The 25,736-nt window shown below is 49.5% G+C and overlaps 1 protein-coding gene across 2 annotated transcripts in view; it reads right to left on the bottom strand.

Annotated features, from left to right (window-relative positions):
• Positions 1-766: 766 nt before the first annotated feature.
• The window catches only part of TMEM131 (transmembrane protein 131), a 164,696-nt gene continuing 139,726 nt past the window's right edge, over positions 767-25,736 (bottom strand). The window contains exons 27-41 of one of the 2 annotated variants that reach the window (XM_043918669.1): positions 25,365-25,507; positions 24,740-24,926; positions 22,959-23,144; positions 22,002-22,160; positions 20,822-21,390; positions 16,091-16,266; positions 12,831-12,958; positions 8,409-8,533; positions 8,076-8,225; positions 5,667-5,832; positions 4,846-4,967; positions 4,650-4,746; positions 3,758-3,855; positions 3,004-3,164; positions 767-1,816 (exon numbers count right to left, since the gene is read on the bottom strand). In XM_043918669.1, the coding sequence (XP_043774604.1) occupies positions 1,532-1,816; positions 3,004-3,164; positions 3,758-3,855; positions 4,650-4,746; positions 4,846-4,967; positions 5,667-5,832; positions 8,076-8,225; positions 8,409-8,533; positions 12,831-12,958; positions 16,091-16,266; positions 20,822-21,390; positions 22,002-22,160; positions 22,959-23,144; positions 24,740-24,926; positions 25,365-25,507 (2,752 nt within the window). In that variant the 3' untranslated portion in view covers positions 767-1,531. The remainder of the gene's footprint in view (positions 1,817-3,003; positions 3,165-3,757; positions 3,856-4,649; positions 4,747-4,845; positions 4,968-5,666; positions 5,833-8,075; positions 8,226-8,408; positions 8,534-12,830; positions 12,959-16,090; positions 16,267-20,821; positions 21,391-22,001; positions 22,161-22,958; positions 23,145-24,739; positions 24,927-25,364; positions 25,508-25,736) is intronic. The other variant, XM_043918670.1, reaches the window with a different exon arrangement.

Here is a 25,736-nt window from a genome sequence, read left to right as displayed (position 1 = left end):
CTGAGGTAAGGTTTGCCAACAAAACTTTTCTTTTCTTTCTGTAAACTAGGGTTTGTGTGAAGCTCAGTGGTTCAGTGGCTTTGTAACATCTTATGAGTTGCTTTGGTGTAGAAAGAACCCCAAGCCTTAACTGTGTCTTGATTTTGCACTTGCACACAGAAGCGCCTGCTAGGCAGACGCAGGTCCAAGGCCCAGGTCTTCTGTGAGCCTGACACGCCTGAGCTCTGAATGGACAGGAAGCTGGTGTCGAGTCTCAGACAGAGGACAGAAAAGGTCAGGTTCAAAATCTCTCCGGACGATGCTTCAGCTCGGCCACTCTGACCTTCATGGGGAAGGCTGGATTTCTCTGTGGTTCACAGAATGTTCACGTTTAGCATCTCTGGTTACCCCAGCAGAGGCTGGCTTTACAGGCCAGGAAAAGGATGACGAGAAGGCTGCTGAGGCAGGCAGCACTTTCTGAGAAATTAAACCAAACTCGTGTGTTACGGCCCGGGGAACTGGCCTGGGAACTGTGTGGTCTTTCAGGCACCATCTGGAGGAGCTGCGCGAATATGAAAACTGGAAAAGGGTCGAACACTTCTTTTTAGATGTGTGAGCTTTTTTTTCTCAAAGTCCTTCAGGGAACACTATGGAAATACTCAGAATTTAATTGGACCACAGAGCTTACAGCCACAGTAAGCCCAACTCCACAGAATGAGGCACTGATAGAATGAAACATATGCATATTCTGTGTTTAAAAAAAAAAGACACACAACAAATTCAAGGCTTTTGAAAAAAGCATCATTTATTTCAAAGTACAACATAAAGTTGTATTTTTAAGAAATACACCTTCAATCTTGTATCTCAAGACTTGGCGATGTGCATTTCAGTTTATCTTGAAAATAAATTCAGGTATACAAATGTTACATACCTCAAGTACAAACAGCACAGAAAATGCATATGGTCTCAACCGAATGCTTTAACATTCATTCACTGTTCTTAAAGTTGACTTAACATTTCTGTAATCTGCTTTTAAACCGAGACAGCCTTATTTTAAAAAAATACTCTGTATTTTTCAGCACAAAGTCCTCATACGTTTTTAAAATTAGATCTTGGCATGTAATATTGTGAAATTATTAAAAAACCAACCTTGGTAATTTAATAAAACTGTCACATGCCAGGACTTCTGAAATCAACTCGAGTTGTCACCTTAGCTGTAATATCAAATTGGTGTTCACACAGATAGATGAGGTGGGAGGAAGACAGGTGGTGGACAGTTGATAACAGGTAAGGTTTTCAGATGTACAGGGCTTACTGGAGTTTGTGGCTGAGTCCAGACTTTTCTCTAAAAGCACAACAGCAAATCTCGTATTATCATAATTGCAAGAAAGATCTGAAAGAAGCGAGTGGTATAAGCCTGCCCTGCGAGATGGGGAGGGTGGGGCGTGGGCAGCGACAGCGGGAGAGCCTTCGAGATGTCTCGGAAACGGGCACATCATGATCTAGACAAGGGGCCACCACCGTTTTCTTTTTCTTTTTTTTTTGCCTAATTTCAATTCTCGTGAGGGAAGTGTGAATTTGACCAGGGGTCTGAGCTCCTCCGTCCGATGGTGGGGCTCCATATCCGCCAGGGGTTGTAGGTCTGGCCCAGGTCGTCGGTGGGGCTGGTGGCGGAGGGCGCGTGAGGTGCCGGGGCGCTCTCGGGGCCCATGAGGCCGATGCTCGGCAACGCGCTGGCGGGGCTGGTGAAGGGCAGGGTGCTGTGCAGGCTGCTGGACCAGATGGAGCTGCTGAACGGAGTGGACGACCACAGGCTGCTGGTGCTGCCAAGGATGGGCTGACGAGACAAGAGAGACGACACTGAGCGTCAGACATGAGGGGGGCGGACGGCAAAGTGAAGCTGATGCCAAAAACGGGCTAGAACACAGGTTCCTCTCACTGTTTCCTTTAAAACGAATGTTTTATACACGTAGCCACCTCAGCAACTGAGCAGATGGTTCTGAAATTCTAAAGGGGCGCCCACCACAGCTGGTGGGCTGAGTCCAGCCCGCCGGTTTCTGAAGGTGAAGTTTACAGGGCCGTGAGCCGCCCCTGCCACCTTTGCACCACATGGAGGAGCTGGACAGGCTGCACCAGCAATGAAAAGAAAGCGATAGTGTTAGTTGCTTAGACTCTTTTGTGACCCCATGGACTGGAGCCGGCCAGGCTCCTCTGTCCTTTGGATTTCCCAGGCAAGAATACTGGAGTGGGTTGCCATTTCCTCCTCCAGGGGATCTTCCCAACCCAGGGATCGAACCCAAGTCTCCTGCATTGCAGGTGGATTCTTTTGCCCTCTGAGCCACCAGGGAAGACCCAGCAATAATGGCCTGCAAGGTTTCAAAGAGTTCTACCCCATTTTAAAAGAATGGTTAAGATGCTTGTAAAACTGAAGCCAGAATGATTACGAGTGAAGACAAACTTTGGAACTAGTGAAGTTAAAATATCTACTGTTAAACCTTGCACATCTAATTGAGTTTTCCTGAGGATGAAGAAGTAATCACAATGGGATCCTATTTTTCTGTCATGATTTTGTAAAAGCTGAAACCAGGAATCATTTACTTTTTGTGGCGCATGATCTTTGCAGAACCATTTAGCTGAGAAATAAACAGATGCACCTAGAAAAAGCTCGAGACATGGGCCTCTCAGGAGCCGGTACGTGCCATGCTCAGGCACCGTCTGGCCTGGAGGTGGGGGGACCCGAGACGGGCCCTCGGTCACCCTGTGGTCTGACTGACAGGCTGGGAGAGGCTGAAATGAGAGAAGCCTCTCTCTCAAGCCTCAGCGTCTCAGCCTCCCTCCTGTAACTTCTGGACCATCTCGGCTCTGAAGAGTACTGCCGGTCACTTGGGCAGACATGAAGACAGAGCAGTGGACACGGTGAGCGTGCTGACCCACGCCTTCATGCTGCTCTTGTCATTCATCTCTGTCAGCATCACCCCAGGGACAGCTGCCTGAGCAGGCAGGCGGAGCAAGCCCAGGACTCACCGTGGCCGTGTGGGTCGGGGAGCCGGAACTGGCTGGCCAGGAAGGGCCGGGCTCTGTGGCCGGCGAGTCCCAGAGGTAGGAGGGGCCGCCGCTCAGCTCATTCCAGCTCCTCTGCGAGGCCTGATTGCACGATCGCGCCAACCCGAGCTTGCTGAACACTTCTGCAAGTGAGGCAGCAAAGGCAAGTGTGTGCTGGATCCAGCCGTGCTCCCGGGGCGGGTCGCGTGTCCTCTCAGGGGTCTGCATCCCACCCAGTCGAGCAGCCCCCACCACTGAAAGTGGGGTGTGGGGAGGTTCCCCAGACTCCTGCCCATGGTCTCTACACCTCACCCACACTTTTCACTGGATCGTCAAGTGCAAACACCATCACAGCTGATGTGAAACTCACATCACTGCCTCTAATTCTCAACAGCAAGAAAAACAAGAAGCTCCAGCGTAGCCAGGAGTCACCTCTCAGACACAGAACTTTCTTGAAGCTCTTAAGTCAATTCTGCAGAACATAAGCCAGTGGGGACCCCCACGGCATGGAGCAGACCCACTGCACCTTCGGGCAGGGGTGTGGGGAGGGACCCGTCCGAGGGCCAGGACAGCAGAGACAGACCCGCCTCCCGGAAGTCAGCCCCATGCCCTACGGCTGCCTGATAGCGCTGACGTGGAATGCATCTTTCAAACACGTCCACCAGATGACCGCCACAGTCTCCTCCCTCCGTCTGTCCACGGCTCATCAGTCACGGTCCAGGGCTTAAATACTCACCACCAGTTAAGTTAAAAGAATTCCCAAAGGCTGAGAACGAGTTGAGGGGTGTGAAGTCAGGGCTGCTGGGGTTGCTCACGGGGCTCCACAGACCCGAGCTGAATGTTGGGAGAGAAAAACGCAACACACAAGAATGTGATGGTCAATGGAGACAGATCCATCGCTCATAGCTGCACACGGGAGGCCCTGCTTCAACGGGCGCTCGCATGTTAAAACGCGGAGAACTGGAGGCCGCTCCATCCCACGGAGGGTTCAGAGCTCAGGCCACTCTGTCACAGGCTGGGAGCCTGGCTCAGAGCAAGTCTTCTGCAGAGAAAAGAGCTATTGCTGCCTTGTTTACCTTTTGGTGATGGAAGATTTATTAAACTATTTCAAATCTAGGATTCATTTTGTTAGTATCAAGCAGGTAAAACTGGGAGTCTACTTGCAGTTTTTATTATTTTACTGTTGGAATTTTATCCAGGAAAGTGAACCGAGGCAATCCCTGCATGCCCCCAGGCCACCGTGGCCACTTTGGGTCAAAGAGCGACAGTGTACAATAACTGCCTGGAATCTTCCAGTGTCATTCCTCTCAAATACGTTTTGGTTCTTGTTTCTCATGATGAGGTCACAGCCCTTCCACAATGACTGTGACAACGCAGAGGGATGAAAAGAGACTTAGATGGAGGAACACACAGCTGTCCCCCTCCGCGGGGGTGGGCTGTGTTGCGGGTGCCTCCTCCCATCAGGGGGCCTGGGGGGAACAGAGCCCCCCACCTAACAGAGGCGCCTGACCACCACCAAACATCTGCTTGTCACCGAGGGGCCCCAGAGCACACGCACAGCTAGAAGATGTCAACCTGGCCCGAGAAGCCCACCTGCCTCCACCCCGACTGAGGCAGGCCGACCATACCTGTCGGAGCCGTCGCTGTCAACGGGAGTGTGTGAAATGCCAAGGCTGCTGGAGAAGTCTGTTTTGCTTGAAGAGACTTTGGCAAAGCCGTTCCCACCTGTAATAACGGACTCCGAGTCAGCTGAAGGCAGCCGGGCCACAGGTGTGCCCCCAGGTCGAGGCCAGGGGTGCCGGGTGTCTGAGGCCAGCCACTCACCTGGGCTCTTGTCGTACCCAGCCGTGACTGCGGCGAAAGTGGGGTTGCCATTCTTGCCCGGGAGGGAAGCAGCTTTGGTCAGCTTGTGCTTGCTCCCGCTTGGCTGCTTTGCTTTAGAGTCACTGGGGGGAGGAAGCGAGGCGACACCCCTCAGTCCTCGCTGGCACTACCCCCCACCCCAGTGGCCCCGGGGACTCATGTCCCGGGGGCCGTGGCTCCAATAGGCCAGGCCTGAGACTGTGCGGTCAGGTGGAGAGCCAGGGACGTGGGGAGAAGGGAACGAAACGCGGCGGGGCAGCCCCTTATAGACGGAGCGCCGGATGGCTGACCGCTGCTGCAGGGTCCCCGTGCCGCCCGCGGACGAGGAGCCCCGGCCACCCCGCATGGGGCCGGCGGGGGCGAGAGACGCTGGGAGGGCGGCGCAGTGCGCCGACACCGGCCCGTGGGGGCAGCGCAGGCCCCCGGTCTGTGAGCGGCACACCGCCAAGGCCCCGGTCACACGGACGGTCGGTCGGGCTCGGTGCCTCCCGTCTGCGCGGCTCTTCCAGGCCCTGCCTGGTCACCGCGACCTTCACCTGCCACAGGGTCAGAGCAAATGACCCGTAAACCTGTTTCCTCGACTCTCAGCACAGCTCCTGGGACTTCATTCAGGAAGGATGTGCTCTTGGACCAGGAGCTGACTCCTGAACCAGACTGTGACTCTATGGGGCCGCCCTGAGGTGAGGGGTGGGGAGCGGGGCTGAGCCTGCGCAGGGCGGGACGGCCGCCTGCAGCCTCTGAGGGCCCCCCGAGCGGGTCCCAGCTCGGCGCAGGGAGCCCACCTGCCCGGGCTGCCGTGGACGATGCTGCTGTAGCTTCCCCGGGCTGTGAACGGGCAGGGTGCGGCGGGCGGCGACGGGGAGGCGGGCGGCGGCGAGGTCTGGTGTCGTTTCAGGAAGATGTCTGCGTTGAGGGTTTGCAGAGAGAGTTTATAAAGACTATCTGCAGCTGCAAATTAAAAATAAAAGTGTCTCAACTGTGACTTGTCAGTTTTTACTCTTCAAAAATAGTTGCTTTTGATATTCTCATAGCAAGGCACTAACTCAAGTGCTTCCGCTAAGAAAAACCGACAGCTCACATGTGTGTTCTGTTCTCTGCCTTTCCCGGAACGCCCGCTGTGCCCCGGCTCTGCAGGCCCTTCCCGGGGGGTGAGGTCCCCTCCCTCCTCAGGCTGGTGGATGGGCAGGTGGAGTCTCTGCCTGGACCTGGAAGACCCTGGACTGCCACACAGGCCCAAACCTCACAGGCGTGGGGCCAGGAGAGCACCCCCAGCTCTCCCAGGGGCACCCTTGCACCCTGAGGGCCCGCCTGGTCCCTGTCTTACAAGGATACAAACTCCTACTCTATTCCTGCTGCCCTTTAAAGCACAGCTGTTTTAAAATTTTTAAACAGAAAATAAGATAGATTCTGCATTCACTCAGTGGAAACACACACCTTTTCAGAAACAGGTACCACCTTGCACATCTGTCAGGTGTCCCTGGTGCTGTGACACGAGGTGTGAGCAGAGGGCGTGGCTCCGCAAGCTCAGTCTCTGGGGGGCCCTACTCGCCCAGTTACCCTGGCATGACCCCCTGGCCTAGCATCCCCCACCCCGTTTCTTCCCTGGTGCAGGAGGCTTTGCACAGCTCCATGCGTTGGCCCCCTGGTCCCTCTGGCCGGCCTTTCGAGCCTCCAGAGCAAGGACAGTCTGCTCTGCTCCCCTCCCACCCGCAGGGCCTGTACCCCTCACTTTCAGAATCAAGCTGGCTCTGCGGGTGGTTCCCCTTCCCTCTAGCACTGCATGCTTCTCCCAACAGGCAAGGGGCTGGGGGGCCCAAGTGAGCTCAGCTGAGCCTGGCTGTGGCCAGGCCCTGGATCGGAAGCCCCACACCAAGCCCCTACCCTTCAGCCCGACTTAGTTTTCCCATCTTCAGCTGTGCGCTCTGCCCGCGCTTCCCCAGGGGGCCGGCACCTGTTCACCCACCGTCCCCACCTGCCCCTCTCACCCTTGCTCACTGGAAGAATCTCCCCTCCTTGCCTGCTGACCTGACACCCACACCTCCTCCTTGCAGAATACCCCCAGGCCTTGCTGGGCTTCACACAGCCCAGTGAAACCGGCTCCCTGGGAACATGGAGTTTACTCCCTACACTGAAACGCAGCTTCCTCTGCGGGGAAATGGCCCCTGTCACAGGGTAAAACCCAAGCACCAGTGTTCTGCTGAAACCTCAGAGGGGATCTAAGGGCCTGAAAGCAGCAGCCTGGACCCCGGGACGACCCAGAGACTCGTTCAACTTGTTTCTTGAATGACCAGGGATTTCGGACTTTCTCCCTCATCTCAGGCAAGAAGAAAGTACTAAAAAGGCTCCAGAAAGTTTCACAGCAAATATGGGGCTGCAGGTTTTAACCCAGGAAGTGTCTCTCTCCAGGGCGAATGTACACAGGCTTGTGCTCAACGCCCACCTCACCCAAGTTCTTCGCCCTCATTCAACTCACTGGCCTCCAACCACCCCTCTTCTCTAAAGCCCCGTGACCTCAAACCTGGTGCTCACCCCCGATTTCCCCCTGGCACAAATGGGCCCAATGGAGTCACTGCAATATGGTGGCTGAGTGTAGACAGATCACCGCTGCAGGACTGATCACCAAGGCCCTGCGCCCAGGCCCTTGCTGCGCTGGTCTCTCCTCTTCCAGGTCCTATGTATCTAGAGCCTGAGGGCCTCCACCCTATTCGAGGAGACAGTGCTCCTGTCATGATTTCCTGCAGGCCAGACCCGGGGGACAAGGTCAGGAAACTGGTGAGAAAACTCACACACCTTCACACAGGTTGTCTACGGAGAAGATGTGGTAAACTGGGAGCAAAGTGAATCCTTACAAGAGTGGTTACGCTGTAAACATATGAGAAACTAGTCAGGTACTGGGATGCTGAGCGCCTCTCTGGATGGTTCACTGCCCCACTGGAACTTCCCGTGTCGTACAGAGGGAAGCCGGGGGTGATGAAGCGGCTCCTGAACAGCCTGCTCTGCTGTGAACATTCACTCTACGGCCGATCACATCACCCCAGTTTAACTACTCGCAGACTTTTACCAGTGTGTCTGCTGGCTGCTACACACCGGCTCCAGCACACAGACCCTCGGCCTCCTTTGGAGGCGAGATGCCCTGCAGGTTTCCCGCCCAGACCCGGATGCGCTGCGCATGTGGGGGGCACCATACTTACAGCTGCCGGGCTTGTGAACAGGCACGGAATCCCACTCTGGTGGGGGAGAGTCTTTTTCGCCTTCTGAGCTGCTGGTGTTGCCTAGTTCTTGACTGTTTGGGAGGAACTTTGCAAGGGCAGGTGGCCTGCTATCCACTAACTTACTTGTACCTGTCCAGAATTCAGAAAAGAAAGCCATGATGGAGGATCATCCCATTCGGGCCAATTTCAAAAAACCTGATGAGAATAAGAATCCATCTATGCCTGACGACTCCTGATTACTGTGAACTCACAACCAACAACTACTAATACAATGAATCATTAGATCACCTGTACGATGAGAAAGGAAAATACCTTTTGTTTTCTGGGAGTTTCGTGGTTTGGATCCACTGGTCAATGTAGTTGGAAGAGGAATCTTGGTTGGGAGATTTCGGCGCTGTTTACTTTCCAAGGGGGCAGTATACGGTAGCTCTAAAGAACTGAAAGACAACCACGGATGGGACATTCAAACACAAGGCTTTGTTTCAGAGCTGAGAGGAGAAGTCACTGATCCGGCTACAATTTCAACGGCTTCTTTGACTCATCTGGCCTCCTGATGCATCATCCACCCACTGTCCTGAGGGCTGGCCGCCTTCCAAGCACTTCTAATGCTGCTCAGAAGACATGGACAGATTTACCCTCTGCTATTCTGACAGCAGACAGGGAACTGAGGTCCATTGTTTAATAATATGTAACGGGTTGGAGCACCTACCTTAGGTAAGATGTAGGAAACTGTTTGTACAAACTAGCCTTGTAGGAGCTGCTAAGTGTAGTCATTCTGCTTGTGAGCGAGTCTCACCCCACCTGAAGCCTCCTCACCCAGCACCTAGATCCTCACCCAACGTGTGGACTGCTTGCAGGACTCTTGAATATGGAGACTCTGAAAGGTCTCAGACTTAGAACTGTCAAAGGTTCAGTGACTCAAAACTCTGAACCCATTTTCCCACGGACACCATGCAGTGAACCAGGGCTAAGTTCACCAGGGCTAGTTCCTGGGTGACCTACCAATCCCTCGAAGCCCATGGCAGGGCGGCAGGGCTCTTATTTGCCTAAGGTCTAGGCCAAGTGGGTAGGATAAATATTCTCTATTCTTGAACTCAGGGTTCATCTTAGGCCAAAACTTAAATATTATTTTCACTGATCTATTTAGAGTATACTACTTCTAAAATATTAAAAGGTAAGCTTAACATAATAAACATGTATAAATAGGACAATTAATTGGCCCTGAACTTCCTGTCAGCAAGGCAAAACGGGAGACAACTTTAAGTTTTAAGGGCTATTTTTAAATTTTCACAGCCCAATGAAGAAAACATAGAAGTCTGCCGAGAGAGAAGTGATCTTTTTGAGAAATGACCCAGGGCGATGGCCCACATAAGGCAGTACGGTGAACAATGGAAACGCATGAACCATAAAAACCTCCACAAAGTCGCCTCCGTGCTGCCCACCCAAGATCAACGGAGGCCTCTCCATTGACAGGAGCTAGGCTGATGCGGCCCAAGAAAAGGACGCCTTTCAGCTGAGGGAACCCGGTGGCCCCTTACAAGAATTACTCCAAAAATCATCAGTGGGCTCCTGGTGACGGCCGCAAAGCTGCCGGTTCAAGGCTGAGCTGATAGCTGGCTTTCCAACAGAAAACTTCACAGAGCTCACCGATCAATACAAATGCTCTTAAAGTGGGCAGTGTCTGGTATTTTCCACCTTAAGTGCGCTTGCGGCCCCAGCCTCCGGGGGTGTCTTTCCAACCCAGCACTCTGCCCCCTACCCCCTCCCAGCCCCACCTTCAGGTTCTTAAAGCGACACATCCTCCTTCCACTACCCCTCTGAGCTCACCCTCCCAGGGGGTAGCAGATTTCTGCTGGGCTCTGGGCCTGGCACCATTCACCAAGCTAGTTCACATCAGACTGCAAACGTGAGGATAGCTCAGACTTTCTATATCTAATGGCACCCCAGTGTCCATCACTAGCACATGCCCCCCTCCTTTCAAAAAGGTAAGCAGATGATAGAACAGTAGCATATAAAGCATGATTTCATAAACAAATTTTAACAGAGGTGCTTTATAAGCATTATATAAGGTAGTTGGTCAAAGGTCACTTTCTTTTCATTCTTTTGTTTCTTTGTATTTCACAAATTTTCTATCATAAATTGTTGTTACATTTGGAATTAGTATAAAGGCTAACCCAAAATCCAAAGGGCTCAGTTCACCCAAATGAGTAGAATTTTAGGTGGGCTAACAAACTGACATGAAAAAATGCAGTGTTTATGGGTGAGACTATTAAGGCTACAGTTCTATAAACCTGGCTTTCTATTTATGATTGACAGACAATTTAAAAAGACAATTTAGAGCATACTGCGTAAACTGCCTTCTGGTAATGATCGCTGTTAACTACACACATCAAGAGGACATGAGCTGAGACTCCGCTGGTGGTCCAGTGGCTAAGCCCCTGTGCGCCAATGCAGGCAGCCCGGGTTTGATCCCTGGTCAGGGAACTAGGTCCCACATGCTGCAACTAAGACCTGGTGCAGCCAAATAAATAGATAAAATCTTTAAAAAATGTGAGTTCTCACTCTGCCTCCTGACTGGGGGCTGGAGAGTGGGCAGCTTTGGCTCTGGGAATACCAGAAAACTCCCTCAATACCCCCCCCCTGCAGAGTCGAGGCATCAAGTGAAGTCTTTCACAAATCCTCAAAGTCAAATCTGCTAACAGTCAACTGACTTCCTAAAAAGATCAGAATACAACAGAAGTCACTGGAAGAAGGATGAGAAGATTAATGCGTATGTACAATCTGTTTTAAATATTCTGAGCTCGGGTGTCAAGGAGAATGAACGGTGTCCCTATGGTGACAGTCACCTCTGGACTGATTTCACTAAGATAATCCTCAGAAGCTGGGCTTTTAAACTTATGGTCCTAACAATGACAGCACAACACTCCATTCTCACAAGATCTCAGGATGTGTAAAAATTAGGGTTTTTCATAATTTGGATTTTTTAGCCTCATTTACTTTAAAAACATAGTGAGGACAGGGAAGCCTGGCGTGTTGCAGTTCACGGGGTGGCAAAGAGTTGGACATGGCTTAGGGACTGAACAACACTTTAAAACATCTGATCAGTCAACTAAGCCTGAAAAGGGCCTAGAAGAATAATTTCTAGTCACTTGACTAGGGCTGTTATTCCTGTCTTGGGGCGCCAGAATATGAGCACCAAAGTGCCTCAGGCTGATTTCCCCTCAGGGCAGTCAAGTGCACGAGCCACTATTCCGCAGGTCAGATGGTTCTCAACAAATTGTGTAGTTAGGCCACTTCAACTAACATTTTGCACAAAAGGGTAACTTTAAGTATAAATACTCCATTACTAATATTGCCATGTACTGTGTTGCTTCTTAAGTTCAGGGACAAGGTTAAATTTTTCTGCAGTAATCACTAATTTCTGATTAGCTTCTGGTTCTACAGGACAAGCTGGCCCTGTCGAGTTAAGCTGTATAATCTAGGGACAGAGTCCAGTTTACTGGTGTCTTTGCAGAGTTCAAGCTTTATTCCTAGAATCCGAGTTAAGAACAGACTTTCTGCAAAGCTGCGGTCAGTTCTGATGACAACAAACCATGTCTTCCTTTATTAATTTATACATAATTCCCTCAACTTCATGGGTTGATGCCCACTTATCAGAGAAGAAGGTCAATACTGGCTTCCAAGCAGATGGCCATCTTATACGATGAACTAGTAGGGCACTGTTAACAACTCTAACACCAGGATTAGTTTATTAGACCCAAAGTTTAATCAAAGTATGAAGTAACCTTAGGAAATAATAACCCAATAGTTCAAATCATTCATTTCCTTGGGAAAACATTTTGTAGGGCGCCCTCCCTGTGGGGCCCAAGGACTCCGGCCCAGGGAGTGGACGGGAGCTATTTCGTGGCAACTGTCTGGTGGTCATATCTGCCCTGAGCAGTTTTTTTTTTAAGGTAAGAATGTATGTGCCGTGTGTTGCGTCGCTTCAGTTGTGTCTGACTCTTTGCAACCCCATGGACTGTTGCCCGCCAGGCTCCTCTGTCCGTGGGATTCTTCAGGCAAGAATACTGGAGTGGGTTGCCGTGCCCTTCTCCAGGGCATCTTCCTGATGACTCTTAAGTCTCCTGCGTTGGCAGGCAGGTTCCTTACCACTAGTGCCACCTGGGAATCACAGGTTAAGAATAAATTTTTCCAAGTTTCACAGCCTTGGAGTCCAGATCCCCATGACAGCCCTGGGTGAGCAGCAGACCCAGAGCTCCTAGGAGAGAAATTATGCTCATACCTGCGGCTGGAACATCAAGTCCATCTTTGGGCAGAAGTGAAATGGCTCTCTGCCCGGGAGCAAATCACCAACTGTATTTTTCTCCTCCATTCCTCCCCACCCCGCCCATATTTTGGCTGAGCCACGTGGCATGTGGGATCTTAGTTCCCTGACCAGGGGTTGAACCCATGCCCCTCGCAGTAGCAGCATGATGTTTTAACCACTGGTCCTCCTCTGTTTTTACAAGTTTTAACCCTGCCTTTTATATATCTGACCTCAGAGGCATGTGCCTGTCGCTCCCCAGTGACAGTGAATGTTGGGCAGCAGAGAAAACCCAGAGGAACATGAGTTACACAGCTTTCATTGCAAAAACCCCAGAAAAACCAATCAAGCAGGCAAAACCACTACCGGGTTCTCACCAGTACCTTCTCTCACTTACACCTCATTTCTCTGAAATCACATACTTTTCTTACCTGGGTTTCACATCTGCTGGGATTTCTTTCTTAACATTTAAGAGCTTTTTGCTTTTTTGTTTCACTTGAGACATTTCGTTTTCATGTTTTTCAGGCATGGCTTGTTTTCCCTTTTGCTTTTCTGTATCCTGTAAAAAAAAGTATACTTAATTGCTGAGTAAGACTAAAAATGCCAGATATAGTCCTATTTGAAGGCAGAGACATGACACCAAAGATGGAGAAGATACATACATCACAGGTACACAAACGATAAGCTCCTTTCTTCAAATCTCTCTCGATCGTGGTTCTGTTCAGTTTTCCAGCCTTTATTATAATTATGTTTTACTGAGTCTGAATTATAAGGCATGTCACTTAAAATCATACTCACATCCTGGCTAGAGTAGGAGCTGACAGTGGTAGCAACAAATTGATAGCTTGTTTTTAAGCACTGGGGAGCAAAACCTTGCCCTTTTTACAAGAAAAGTTAAGCAGGACTGCAGGATAAAGTGACACAGTCCTGGTGATGTTCCTAATCGGGGGGCGGGGGGGGAAGACGGCACAGACCACGCGTCAGCGTGTCCCTCCCGAGTGCCCACGGTAACACAGGACTGTCAGCAGTGTCATGGCGGCTGGGATGCCAACAGAGGCTCACCATCCAGGGGAGGGCCACGGCTATTCATTCACTTATCCAACCGTCCTTCCCTGGTCACCCCACTGGTGTCAGGCAACGGGGTTACCAAGAGGGCCCAGTCCCTCCCCTCAAGGATGGTGCGGTCTAGCAGGAGGGAGACAGCGGACACAGACCAACTTGCGTCTTCATGCGGAAACGTTCACTGGCTGGGCCTGGAGCCCAGAGGGGCTGTTCGCTCGGCTGAGAAGGCCGCAGCCCAGGCGCTGCTCAGAGCTGTGCTGCTCGGCCAGCCCAGCAACGCTGCCCGGGTCCTAGTTCAGGCGCGCATGGGAACCACGCCTGGCGCTGCAGAGTAAGGGGAAGCTGCTGCTACACCCACACACGAGCCTGGGGCTTGTCTCTAGACAGGGCAGGCACCACCCAGGCACTGCTGACCCCGCCTGGAGCCACCTGGAAAGCGGGCGTGCACTGCTCATGTGCAGAAGACCACACACAGCACAGACGGGGATTGAAAAAAACAGAAACCTGGCTCTGCGTCAGGGCGCACAGGGCCAATTGTGGGGAGACACCTCGGCTGAAGGGCAGAGCTGCTGGGAGGGGTGGAGAGCTTCCACCAAAGGGCAGATGAGTGTCCACCCGACAGGGTCAGGCTGCAGTTCAGGCAGCCGGGACGGTAACAGGTCACACAGACCCACCCACCTAACGGCAGAGAGGCACACAACACCCTCCTGCCCCAGCGCCTTCTGAGACTGTGCTGGGTCATGTAGGAAGTATTCCCGGACTACCCAACTCATCAACAACTTTGCCGACCACGAGCCCCTTGGGACAAGAACCTGGCCTTTCTGTCCATGGTTGTTTCTTAAGCACCCACTACACAGGTTCTCAACACGTGTTTGCTGAGTGCATGGGGAGAAGACGGTTGGAAAAGACACACATGCAAGAGAAAATGACTTTCCAGGTTTGTAATCTAGTTGGGAAGAAACTAGAGTGTGTGTTTCACACACACGACAGGCGAATGCGTCAGTCACAGAGAAACAGGAGCGTAGGAGCTGTGCGCAAGCACACTGAAGGGGCGCTTTCCTGCTGGTCCAGTGGTCAAGACTGAGCTTGCACTGCAGCGGGCACTGGTTCAATCCCTGGGCAGGGCAGGAAGATCCCGCATGTGACTGAAAGCAACAACACCGCTAAGGGGAGCAATCACAACTGCTCAGCAGGGAGAATGCCAGCAGGCCAGGAGGCGGCCGGTCCTGAGCAGTGTCCGTGAGAAAGCACCTGATGGGGCAAGGTCGGACGGCCAGGAGGAAATGAACCGCGGAGAAGGGAGAATGATGCCGGGGGACGGGGGCGCACAGAGTGCTGGCCGATGGGGTCAGCTGGAGACGAGCACCCGAGGAGTGGTTAGGAAAATGCTGGAAAGGCAGAAGGAAGGTGCAGCAAAGTTGGGGAGCAAGTCTGTGCTGAGAACGCTTCCCAGACGCTTAAAGTTCCTGCACTCCTGTTCCTTTGTGACTGACGCATTCGCCTGTTGTGTGTGTGAAACACACGCTCTAGTTTCTTCCCAACTAGATTACGAACCTGGCAGGTCATTTTCTCTAGCACGTGTGTCTTTTCCAGCCCTCTTCTCCCCATGCACTCAGCAAACACGTGTTGAGAATCTGCATGCTGGGTGCTTGAAAAATAACTGAGGACAGAAAGGGCAGGCTCTTGTCCTCAAGGGGCTCAGAGCCGGCCGAGACCACACTTGAGGACCGTGAGCTGGCCTTCTGCTCCTCTGCAGCAGCTGGCACAGAGGAGATTCAGGACAGAGTGGCAGCCCCAGCCGTGGACGGCACTGAGTGGACGGACCCAGAGCACCTGCCAAACCTAGGGAGGCACAGGCGAGGGCAGCTGCCAGAAGAGTCACGTGTAAACTTTGCTTTAAAAATTAACAGGTGAAGATGACACTGCTGGATGTCTTTAGGCCACTAGATTAAGACTGAAACAGAAATTCAGCTCCACAATATTAAAGGCTCTATTTGGCTCATTTTAAATTTGAAGTATGGTCATTTAGAAATAAAAAGGCCCAAAGGGAATTACACCCTCACTTTTCCTCATACCTTATAACGCACGCTCTCTGACAGAGTCACAGCAGTAACATCACCCTCCATCTACCGCGCGGCCACAGTGTCCAGGCACTTGGCAGTATGACTCCTGATGGCCACGACCCCCTTGGGGCTGAGCGTGGGGCGTGAGGAAGCCTTCCCGGTGTGCTGGGGGAGTGGCAGAGCTTGGGGACCCCTGAAGCCTGGGTCACAGCCACCGCTGTACCTGCTCCCAGGGCTTACTGGAGCAGTGGTGATACAACAGGACATGGCCAATATAGTCAGAACAAAGTGGTATAATTCCTTCCCATCCTTTTTTTGATACTTAAAATCTGAGACAATTTCATAAGCCAGAGTGGTTACTGCTCCAGACAGACCCTAACTTTCAAGCCGTGTTTCCAGTTTCTAACTATCCCACCGTATTAACAGGCCTCCTGACTTGTGCCCGGGGGAAAGGACCACTCTCTCGCCGGGAGCTGTGCTGCCTGAGCAGGAGACAGAGGTCACCTGGGTGTGCCTGTGCTGAGCATGTCATCCTGCGTCCACCCCGCGCCACGGGGCTGTCCTACCTCCTTGAGGAGAGGCTCTGTGTCTGGGTTGGAGGTCTCTGTGGTGGTGGAAGAGCTGTCGTCGTCAGCCAAGGAGTCCTTCAGCTCGTCTTCCAGGGGCTTCCCCTTTCCCTTCTTCTCCTTCTCCTCCTGCTTCTTGGGGGGCTTCACCTTGCGCTGAGGAGGCTTTCCTTTCCCTGGGGGCGAGAGTCAAAGTGAAAGAACCCTTGATAGTTAAACAGCTTGGAAAACACAGCCGTTTAAACTTTTTTTTTGAAGAGGCTGAACTCTGATTAGTAACGGTTTCTTTCTCTGTTTCTTCTCTAAAGCTTCTCAGATTAACGTTTGACTTTCTGATTAGAATATTTCACAAGATCAACAATTTTTGAGGCATAAGTGATATACAAAAAGATATGCCCATTTTAAGTGTACAGTTCAATGAGTTTTGGCAACTCAATAGTTTTCACAAATCTGTGTGTCTCTAGAAGACAGCGGACCCTTGAACAACAGGGGTTAATCCGTACACAGGTTATAGAGGGCCCTCCACATCTGTGGCTCCTCTGCAACCAGAGTCACCCAACCGGGGACCCTGTGGTATTGCAGTCGCTACTGTTGGAAAAAACCCACATCTAAATGGACTTACGCAGTTCAAACCCTTGCTGCTCAAGGGTCACCTGTACTTTTATATCCCAGGGCTGACATAGCTTTGAGAAGTCAGAGAAGTGAAAACCAGAGATCCCGTCAAGTCTCTCTGGAGATGGGAGCCTGACGGGACACGGGACACGGGACGAGCTGCCACGTGTGTCACTTGTGGGATGCCGAGAACCTGGTGGCTCAGGACAAATCCCGGCCCTCCTGTTGCTGGCTCCTCGACCTCGGCCTCTCATCTGCAGACTCGGGAGACGTCCTCACAGTGCTGCGAGGAGGAATTACAGGAAGCCACGGACAGTGTCCAGCCGCTGTTATATGTGGGCAGAGGGTAAAACAGAGCGATAGAAAACCTATGATTTTAACTAACGTGGACGCTCCCAAGACAGACAAGAAAACAGCCCGCTGTGCTGCAGTGCTGCATGTCCTGGGAATACGGCCATGAAAACCAACAACATAATCCCTGCCCTCAAGGAGTTTCCACCCTAACCAGAACAGAGCAGTGAGAAGTCCATGGGCAGATTCCAGCCCCTCGGACTACGCCCATTAAGCCACCTGGGCAGGCAGGCTGGGTAGAGCTGCAGAAGCCACATCTGCCACCGCTGAACCCATTCTATGTCATTAAAAATATAACTCCTTAATACACCTTATTTAAAACCCTGATGCCTTACGGTGACTGTTGATGGATGCCAGTGACTCAAAGTTTGAAGTAATTTTCTCTAAATCACAGAGTTAGTAAGTGGCAGAGCCAGGATGTGATCTGGGTCTGCCTGAAGGCAGAGCCTGGCCTCGCCACCCCATGGCACTTGGCGTCCCCCACCTGAGACAAAACCGCCCCTCAGACTGCCAACGGCAGACGGACACCAGGGTGGCGACAGATTCTGCAGTGAATGCAGACACTGCAAGTGGCCGCACCGGGCTCAGCGCAGTCTCAGGTTTTAACCCTCAATCCAGCAATGCTCCTGGCCAGTCCCCAGGGCTCACATGTTACGGGAGGAAAAACCAGAGAAATACAGAATCTAGACTGTCCAGTTGCAGAGGCCCTGCCCAGGGCAGCCATGAAAGGCAGGTATTTCTGGGGCCCCTCTTCCATGAGGGACAGTGACTGCAGGGGTGACAGAGATGAGATGGGATGTCTAACTCCAAGCTGTCTAACCCAGAGAAGGCGAGGGCTGGGGAGACCCTGTTCCCATGACAATGGGTCATTCTCAACAGTCTACAAAAGCCAGACATCGCTGAAGCTCATTACAAAAAGATTTCTTTGAGATTTTGGGGAGGGCCGGGGAGAGAACAGGGCACTACTGGAAAGAGAAGTGCCGAAGAATGGGAAGAAACATTACATATTTAATGTAAACACACAGGCTTTTTGGCAGGGGTGTTGGGGTAAGTTTTAGAGACATGATAAAGATTCCACCAGCTGATGGTTTTATGATATATTAATACCACTATTCCTCAAGAGCTTCCCGGGTGGCACTACTGGTAAAGAATCCACCTGCCAATGCAGGAGACACAAGAGATGCAGGGTTGGGAAGATCCCCTGGAGGAGGAAATGGCAACCCACTCCAGTATTCCTGCCTGGAGAACCCCATGGACAGGGGAGCCTGGTGGGCTACAGTCCATGGGGTTGCAAAGAGCTGGACACGACTGAGCGAGTGAGCACTACGGCACTATTCTGCAACCCTAAGACCAATGCCCATCTTTTAAAGTTCATTTGAAAGACTGATTTTCTATAGGTATGTTGTGCTTCAATAAAAACACTTATTGAAGAAAAAAACAACACAAAGACCTGGCTCATTCCTTCTTTCCCAACAGCAGTGCTGGGAAGGACATCAAAAGGGGTGGCTGCTCATGTGTAGCCGGCAGTCACCGTCTCTTTGTGGCCTCAAGAATCATCACCTCCATCATTAAATAGCTTCTAGCAGGTCGACTCTAGGACCACTGTGAAAAGTAAAGAACATTTTTTAATTTTAAAGTTTATGTTCTAGATGAATGACCCTGAAAAGACGGGTCCATTGTATTGGTGTCAGAGGGCTGTCTTAGACCAAGGAACAAGGGGTTCACTTTGCCACAGCCTCTCTTTGTGCTAAGAAAGGATAATATATATATATATATATTAACCAAATCTAACTTTAAAAAGAGGAACCTTAAGCATCCATTTAATATTACTGTAAAAATTACCCTAAAATATGTAAGCTCTGTTTACTCGTTATTGACCAGGGAATTTCTGCAGAAATGAAGGCCAGTGGCTGGCAATTTCTTATGTAAGTGAATACTGAAACATCTCTGGTCATTAATGTTCAGGTAATAAAAGACGTATTACTATATCTCTGGCCAATAATGTGTTAGAAAAATGAGATAACAACAAAGAAGATTTCTGTGGAAGAAGTTAAATATTATTCAAGACTTTTGACTATTTTATAAACCCAAATGCAAGTAATTCTATGAAGACTGTACAGAACCAGTCTTCATATCACTGGAAATAAGAAATTTTCTAAAACTCCTGGACTCTGCAGGGTCAGGTTTCTTTTGGCCTCTCAGGGCTGCCAAGTACCCTGTTCAAACCAAAGGCAAAACTTCTTGGTACATCAGTGAGGGAGGTACTGAAACAGGCTCAGAATAACATATTAGCATGGCTGCCACAGAAGACAGTAAGTCACAAAAAAGTTCAGGCTGTAAAGGGAATAAACTGAAATACAGCCAGAGGCCATTTACTGTTTTTCAGGTATGGACTCTAGAAGTTACAAATCAGCCCGCCTGTGCGTGTGTGGTGTGTAGACTTCTATGAAGGCAGCCCCACATCATGCTCTCATGGAACTCTCTTAGTGTGGCTGAACTCACTCCTCATGAGGACACCGCAGAAGTGATGGGAGGTCACTTCCAAGAGCAGGTCACAGAAGATCGAGACTTCTGTCCTGCCAGCCTGTTCTCTCTCTTGAATTTCTGCCTGCTTGCTCTGGTAAAATCAACTGCTCTGAGCTGCCCTACAGAGAGGACCCAACAGGCTGCTGGCCACAGTCAGCAAAGAACTGAGACCATCAGTCCAACAGGCCAAGAAGAACAGAATCCTGCTCTCAGCCACCTGAGTGAGCCTGGAAGCAGGTCCACCACCAGGTGAATCTTACAAAGATTTTAGCCTCAGGCAACACCTTGCCTGCCGTTCTGTGAGAACCTGGCAAAGCTGTACCCAGATGCCTGACCCCCAGAAACTGTGCATTAGTAAATGATGGGGGTTTAAGCCACTGGGTTTTGGGGTAATCTGTTGCTTAGAGACAGATGATTAATACAGCACGTATGTATGCATGCTCAGTAATGTCCAACGCTCTGTGACCCATGGACTATAGCTTGCCAGGCTCCTTTGTCCGTGGGATTCTCCAGGAAAGAATACTGAGTGGGCTGCCATTTCCTTCCTCCTCCAAGGGATCTTCCTGACCCAAGGATGGAACTCACGTCTCCTGGCATTGGCAGGTGGATTCTTTACCACTGAGTCAGCCGGGGTGAAAACAGCATGAGGAACTCTAAAGCAGGAGTCAGCACACTTTTTCTGGAAGGGCCAGACAGTAAGCACTCTCAGGTTTCTGCCCTTACAGTCTCTGCTGCTATGGCATGAAAGCAGCACAGATAATGTGTGAATGAACAGGCACTCTGGTCCCCAGAGGACAGGTGACGACTTTGTCCAGGGGCTGTGGTTTGCCAATCCCTGCTCTAAAGCGCAGGTTGTACAGAAATCCTATTTTTGGGTCAAAAGGCAGATGACTGCCATTTTACCACTGTGTTAAAAACTATTTTAATGATGGAAAAAAAAAAAAAGCTCAACCTACCGCGGTAACATAGTCATCACAGGCAGTGAAAATGAAAACAGTAGATGTCCAACAAATTCCTGAATTTGATAAGTGTTCTAAGAGAGAAATATGGGTATCTTTTATGACACTTGGATACTTCTGTTTGCATCTTGATGCGAAAGAGCTGAAGTCCAGGGGCAGAGATGAATGTTAGCCAGAAGGACACCTGCTAAACCAACTGCTCATCACAATTACGACTGAGATAGCCCCGACACACGTGGTGGCTGTCCCCTTGAGTGTCCCAGAAGTGAGAAGATATGGTTACCTTTGCTTTTTGACAACGGTGAAGGCGGCTGCTCTGTAAACACATCTAGGGGTGGGGCATCGTGGTGCTCGAAGTCCTTGTCCATGGCTTCGATGAGACTGGTGATGTCCGAGTCCTCGGAGCTGTGCCGGGAGCTGCCGGGGAGCTCTGGGGGGGGCGGGGGCGCGGGGGACAGCCTCTCGGGCTGCGGCCCCTGGTGCTGAGGCACTGGCGGCGGCGGGGGCGAGTGCTGCTCCAGGGGGCCGTGGCCGTGGGGCTGGCCGCCGTGCTGGCCCTGCCTGGCCCCCTTGGACTTCCGGCCTGCGCTGTGACCCTGGGCCACGGAGTGGGACTCGAAGACCAGCGGGCTGGCTTTGCTCGCCGACTGGGCGTTAGTCCTGCCGGAGGCACTCGCGCTGTTTTTGGCTCTGACGTTTTCCACGTCAGCCGAGCTTCTACTGCTGTGACTGCTGTGCGGGTGGACCGACGGGCCACACTGCTTGTGGCTTCCTGCGCCGGGCCGGGAGGCCGAGCCGCCTGCTCCACAGAAGCCCCGGCTGTGACCGGGGTCACAGCTCAGCGTGTTCAAGCTGGAAAAAAGCATCAGTAACAGCAACCTATGAGATCTAAGATTAAAAGAAAATTATAGGACATCCATGGTGGTCCAGTGACTAAGTCTCCATGCTCCCAATGCACAGAGGGGGCCCAGGTTTGTTCCCTGGTCAGGGAACTAGATCCCACACACTACAGCTAAGAGTCTGCATGCTGCAACCAAAGATCCTGCATGCCTTCAGGGACGAATGAAGATCCCATGTGCCACAACTGAGACCTGGTACATCAAAATACAGAAGTAAATTTAAAAAAAAATTATAAATACTTCATCAGTAGAACCACTGCAGATATGAACGACCCTCGGGTAGTTCTACTCACGACAAGAAATAGGATACCTTTCACAACTCTACTGGGTCTGTTCTGTCTGAAAATTTAGGCATCAAGTCACTGGCCTCAGGTAGAAAGTTTAACCCTCATCAATATAATAAAACATGGTATCTTCTAAGAGTTCTTAGAAACTGAGAGTGAAACACAGTGTATCACAATTTTTTCCCAGAGCAAAGACGAAAAGAAGAAACTTATTTTTCTTTTAATTACATCAGCCAAATCTATGCATATCAGAGAATTTATTTCCAGCAGGTGCACATACTTTCCTTCAGATGAAATGCCAACGATTCTCCTGAGATCAAATGGTCTCCCCACATCAAAGGGTGGGTTTGAGGCCTCAAAGGACAGCCGCCTTCGGAAGGGCTCCCAAATTCCTTGAGCTTCTAAATAGGCTGTTCCAATTACCAAAAGAAACAGTGCACTGCAGGGGTAGAAAAGGTGGAGAATCCGGGTTCATGTGTTAGTGCAAGAGCAACAGGATTTAATACTAAGGGCAGAGTTTCTTGGTAAAGTATACGACAATATAAAAAAAACAAAATGCCTATGACAAGACAAAGGCATTCTGGATGAAAGTTTGCCCACGGACTTCTGTAGTGTGCTAACATACCAGGAGGCTTGTATGGAGGAAATAACCCCTTGAATCAGAACAGACACTGGAGGGTACCTTTCCTTCTGCCCAGAAGCAGCTTTTAGTTCTAACTCTCTAGGCCAGCTCTCTTCCCTTAGGATGTGTTGGGTAAACATGTAAGTTAATTAAGAGGCGAGTATATCTCATTCTTAAAAAATAAAGAAATAGACTGAAAGGGAGATGAGGATGCTGAGGGTTTAAAAAATATTTCTCATCAGTTTTATGTTGTTTAGGTATGATATGACTCAATTAAAATAAACTATTATGTTTGAGTACATTTCATATGCCCAAATCAAGTAATTTCATGGTAAATTATGAGGTCTTTTTTTTTTCCTTTAAGAAATTAACCTGTAATGTATGTGTGTAACAAATTTTATAGGTAAAAAAGACTCTGGTTTATTGTATATGTCACCCAAGAAGGGTTTAGGTCTGATTGCTCCCACTGGTCTATGTAGCCTGACTAGGGAGGGGTGCCTCTCGTGTCTGTTGGTGGATCCCCGGCAATCAGAGCTGTGACTGGCACACAGGGGGAGTCATGATCAACAGTGTCAAGTGATACATACACATCAACCTTGAAAGAAGACACCGTACCTCATTATTCCTGAGATGATGATGTACAGAGCCAGCTCCCAGTTGGGCCTGGGCAGGGCTTCTGCACAGGTTGCTAACATATGGTAAGGAAGGGATGCATTCAATACAAACACAAACTCAGAGCCACTGGCTGTTATAAACTTCAGTTCACGGATGACTCTGGAAGCTGTGAAATCAGGAGTAAACCTAAAATGCAAAGGTGACAGTGAGACTAGGTTTTTAAAAACATACTGCAAGCAGTTCAAATATAATACCTTTGAAACAGAGCACAGAATTTTAGAGATTGGCACTTTTATTCAACTTTCTCATTTTCAGATGGATAAAGTATTGTCCTATGAGGTTAAGTAATAAAACAACTTAATTTTGTGGATAACTAGAGAAACTGCATAGAAAGAGAACAATGGTTGACTTCCCATAATTATTAATTCAGAGAGAAGTCTCTGAGCTTCTTTCCTTTCTTGGCTTTTTTCTGTATTTAATTCACTCTCCTCTCCCATGATACACTCGCAATAATGCCTTTTTTCCCCCAAGAAACCCATCCTAGCCCTATTGATGTTCATCTCCTCCAGCAGTGCTTTCTGTCCTAATGATTTTATTTTTGTGTTAACTGTATGCGCTCCAACCACATGATCCGCACCCTGAGGAAAGGTGTCTTACTCCCCACTGTACCTTTAGGTGCCAGGTGTTATGCCTTACATGGAGTGATATAGGTGCTAACCAAGTAAATGTCCACTGAAGACCATGAAATTGTCATTCAACTAAGGGACAGTGGTTACATTTTATTATGCAAAACTTTATAACAAGTTATCAATTGTTAAAACTTGCTGCAACTATTACCCATGTAGGCATTAACGTGGAGGAGGCAATGGCACCCCACTCCAGTACCTTGCCTGGAGAATCCCATGGACGGAGGAGCCTGGTAGGCTGCAGTCCATGGGGTTGCTAGGAATTGGACACGACTGAGTGACTTCACTTTCACTTTTCACTTTCATGCACTGGGGAAGGAAGTGGCAACCCACTCCAGTGTTCTTGCCTGGAGAATCCCAGGGACGGGGGAGCCTGGTGGGCTGCCGTCTATGGGGTCACACAGAGTCGGGCACAACTGAAGCGACTTAGCAGCAGCAGGCATTAACACTGTTTTCTGACCAAACTATCATGTGACATGGAAAAACTGCACATGCATGACACAGGTGTCTGCTCTACTGCTGAGAATGATCTTATAGTTGGTTCTCTACAAGACCTTGAAAATTTTTTAAAATATTAAGTATTTTTTAAATTATAAAAGCATGATGACACATTTACAGGAGACTTCGAATAAAGTTATAGTTCCACTATATATATATATACACACACACGTATATATAATTCCAGTATATAATTATTTTTTAAGTAGATAAATTAAGAGTTTTAGTTGGAGTTTCAATATCAAGTGCTCAAAAATTAATAGAAAGAATAGACAAAAAAGCAGGAGGATATGGTAGGCCAGAAATGCACTATGAACCAATTCAACATAATTAAAATTTATACAATTTTTACACAACAGCAGGATACAAATTCTATTCATGGTTCCATAGACTATGAACCAGGAGACACTGGAACATATCCAGGGACATAAAACAAGGTGCAAAATTGAAAATAATTTTGAAACTGATTTCTAAGATTATCTGATCTACTTTGGAGTTTCCACAATTTTGAAAACAAAGAAATGAAGAAATAACCAAAGACTAATTGGGGGAAAAAAAAAGATTTAGTGATTCATCATCTCATGAGAAAATACTTACAGAATGACTATGTCTTTAGAGGCATTGGCGCTTAGTGCAAACTCTTGACAATTGATGACTTTAAAGCCATATCCCTCACAGGAGTACCCACTGACTTCAATGGTTTCTATGTGAATTGGAAGTTGTCCTGTGTTCTCTACTTTAAATGTTCTCTTCAATGTGAAATTGGGTTCCCTTAGTCTCATACCTAAAGGAAAAAAATGAGGAGTATAAATCTTGCTGTCCCGTGCACCAGGTCCAAGTGACGATAACACATCCTTCACGAATGTATCCCAGAGATTATGACGGAGCTTCTCAGGCCAAAGGCATGAGCCACTGCTCAGGTTTCATCAGGAAGTTCTCTTCTTTGTTAAGTCATTTTAGATGGCGGAAGTTTAATTAGGCTTTATATTTCACATTCAGAGTAAATCAGCTAAGGTATGCAATGAATACTGATACTTCAAAACTTGTAAGATCCAAATGAAACAACTCTGAAAGCAAGTGAGGGTGTTTCCTTAAAGTCTTAAGTACTCATCAGTAATACACGCATATGCCCATGTAGAAACATTGTTCCTGTGTTTGGAACTACTTACTGTTGAAAAGGAACGCTGAAACTTGTGCATGTGCGTATGACGAGAACACTCACCCTCTGTACAGTCTTTCAGCAGCGCTTCTGTGACCTTGAAGCGTAAGGAGCTCCCCGGGCCCGGAAGCTTGCCCGCCACCCTCAAGTTCTCGGTTGCCCCCTGTCCTTGGACCATCACAGCATCCATCACAGTCAGGTTATTCCTACGTAAGAAGAAGCAGCCCAGATTGTCCTCTGCTTAACTCTGCACAATCTTTTGATCTTGAATTTTACTGCTACTTTATAAACAATGTGAAGATTAATACCTTAAATTTAATGGTCAAACATTGGCACGTTAAAAATTTAAACATGCTTACACGATGAAGACCAAGAGTTACACTGTCAAGCGTCATACATGGCACAGTAAGACACCATTCAAGCCTTTTAGCTAAA

This window comes from Cervus elaphus, chromosome 11 (assembly GCF_910594005.1).
Source record: "Cervus elaphus chromosome 11, mCerEla1.1, whole genome shotgun sequence".
Lineage (NCBI taxonomy): Eukaryota > Metazoa > Chordata > Mammalia > Artiodactyla > Cervidae > Cervus > Cervus elaphus.
Note: the sequence above shows the minus strand (reverse complement) of the source record. Positions and strands in the feature narration are given on the sequence as shown.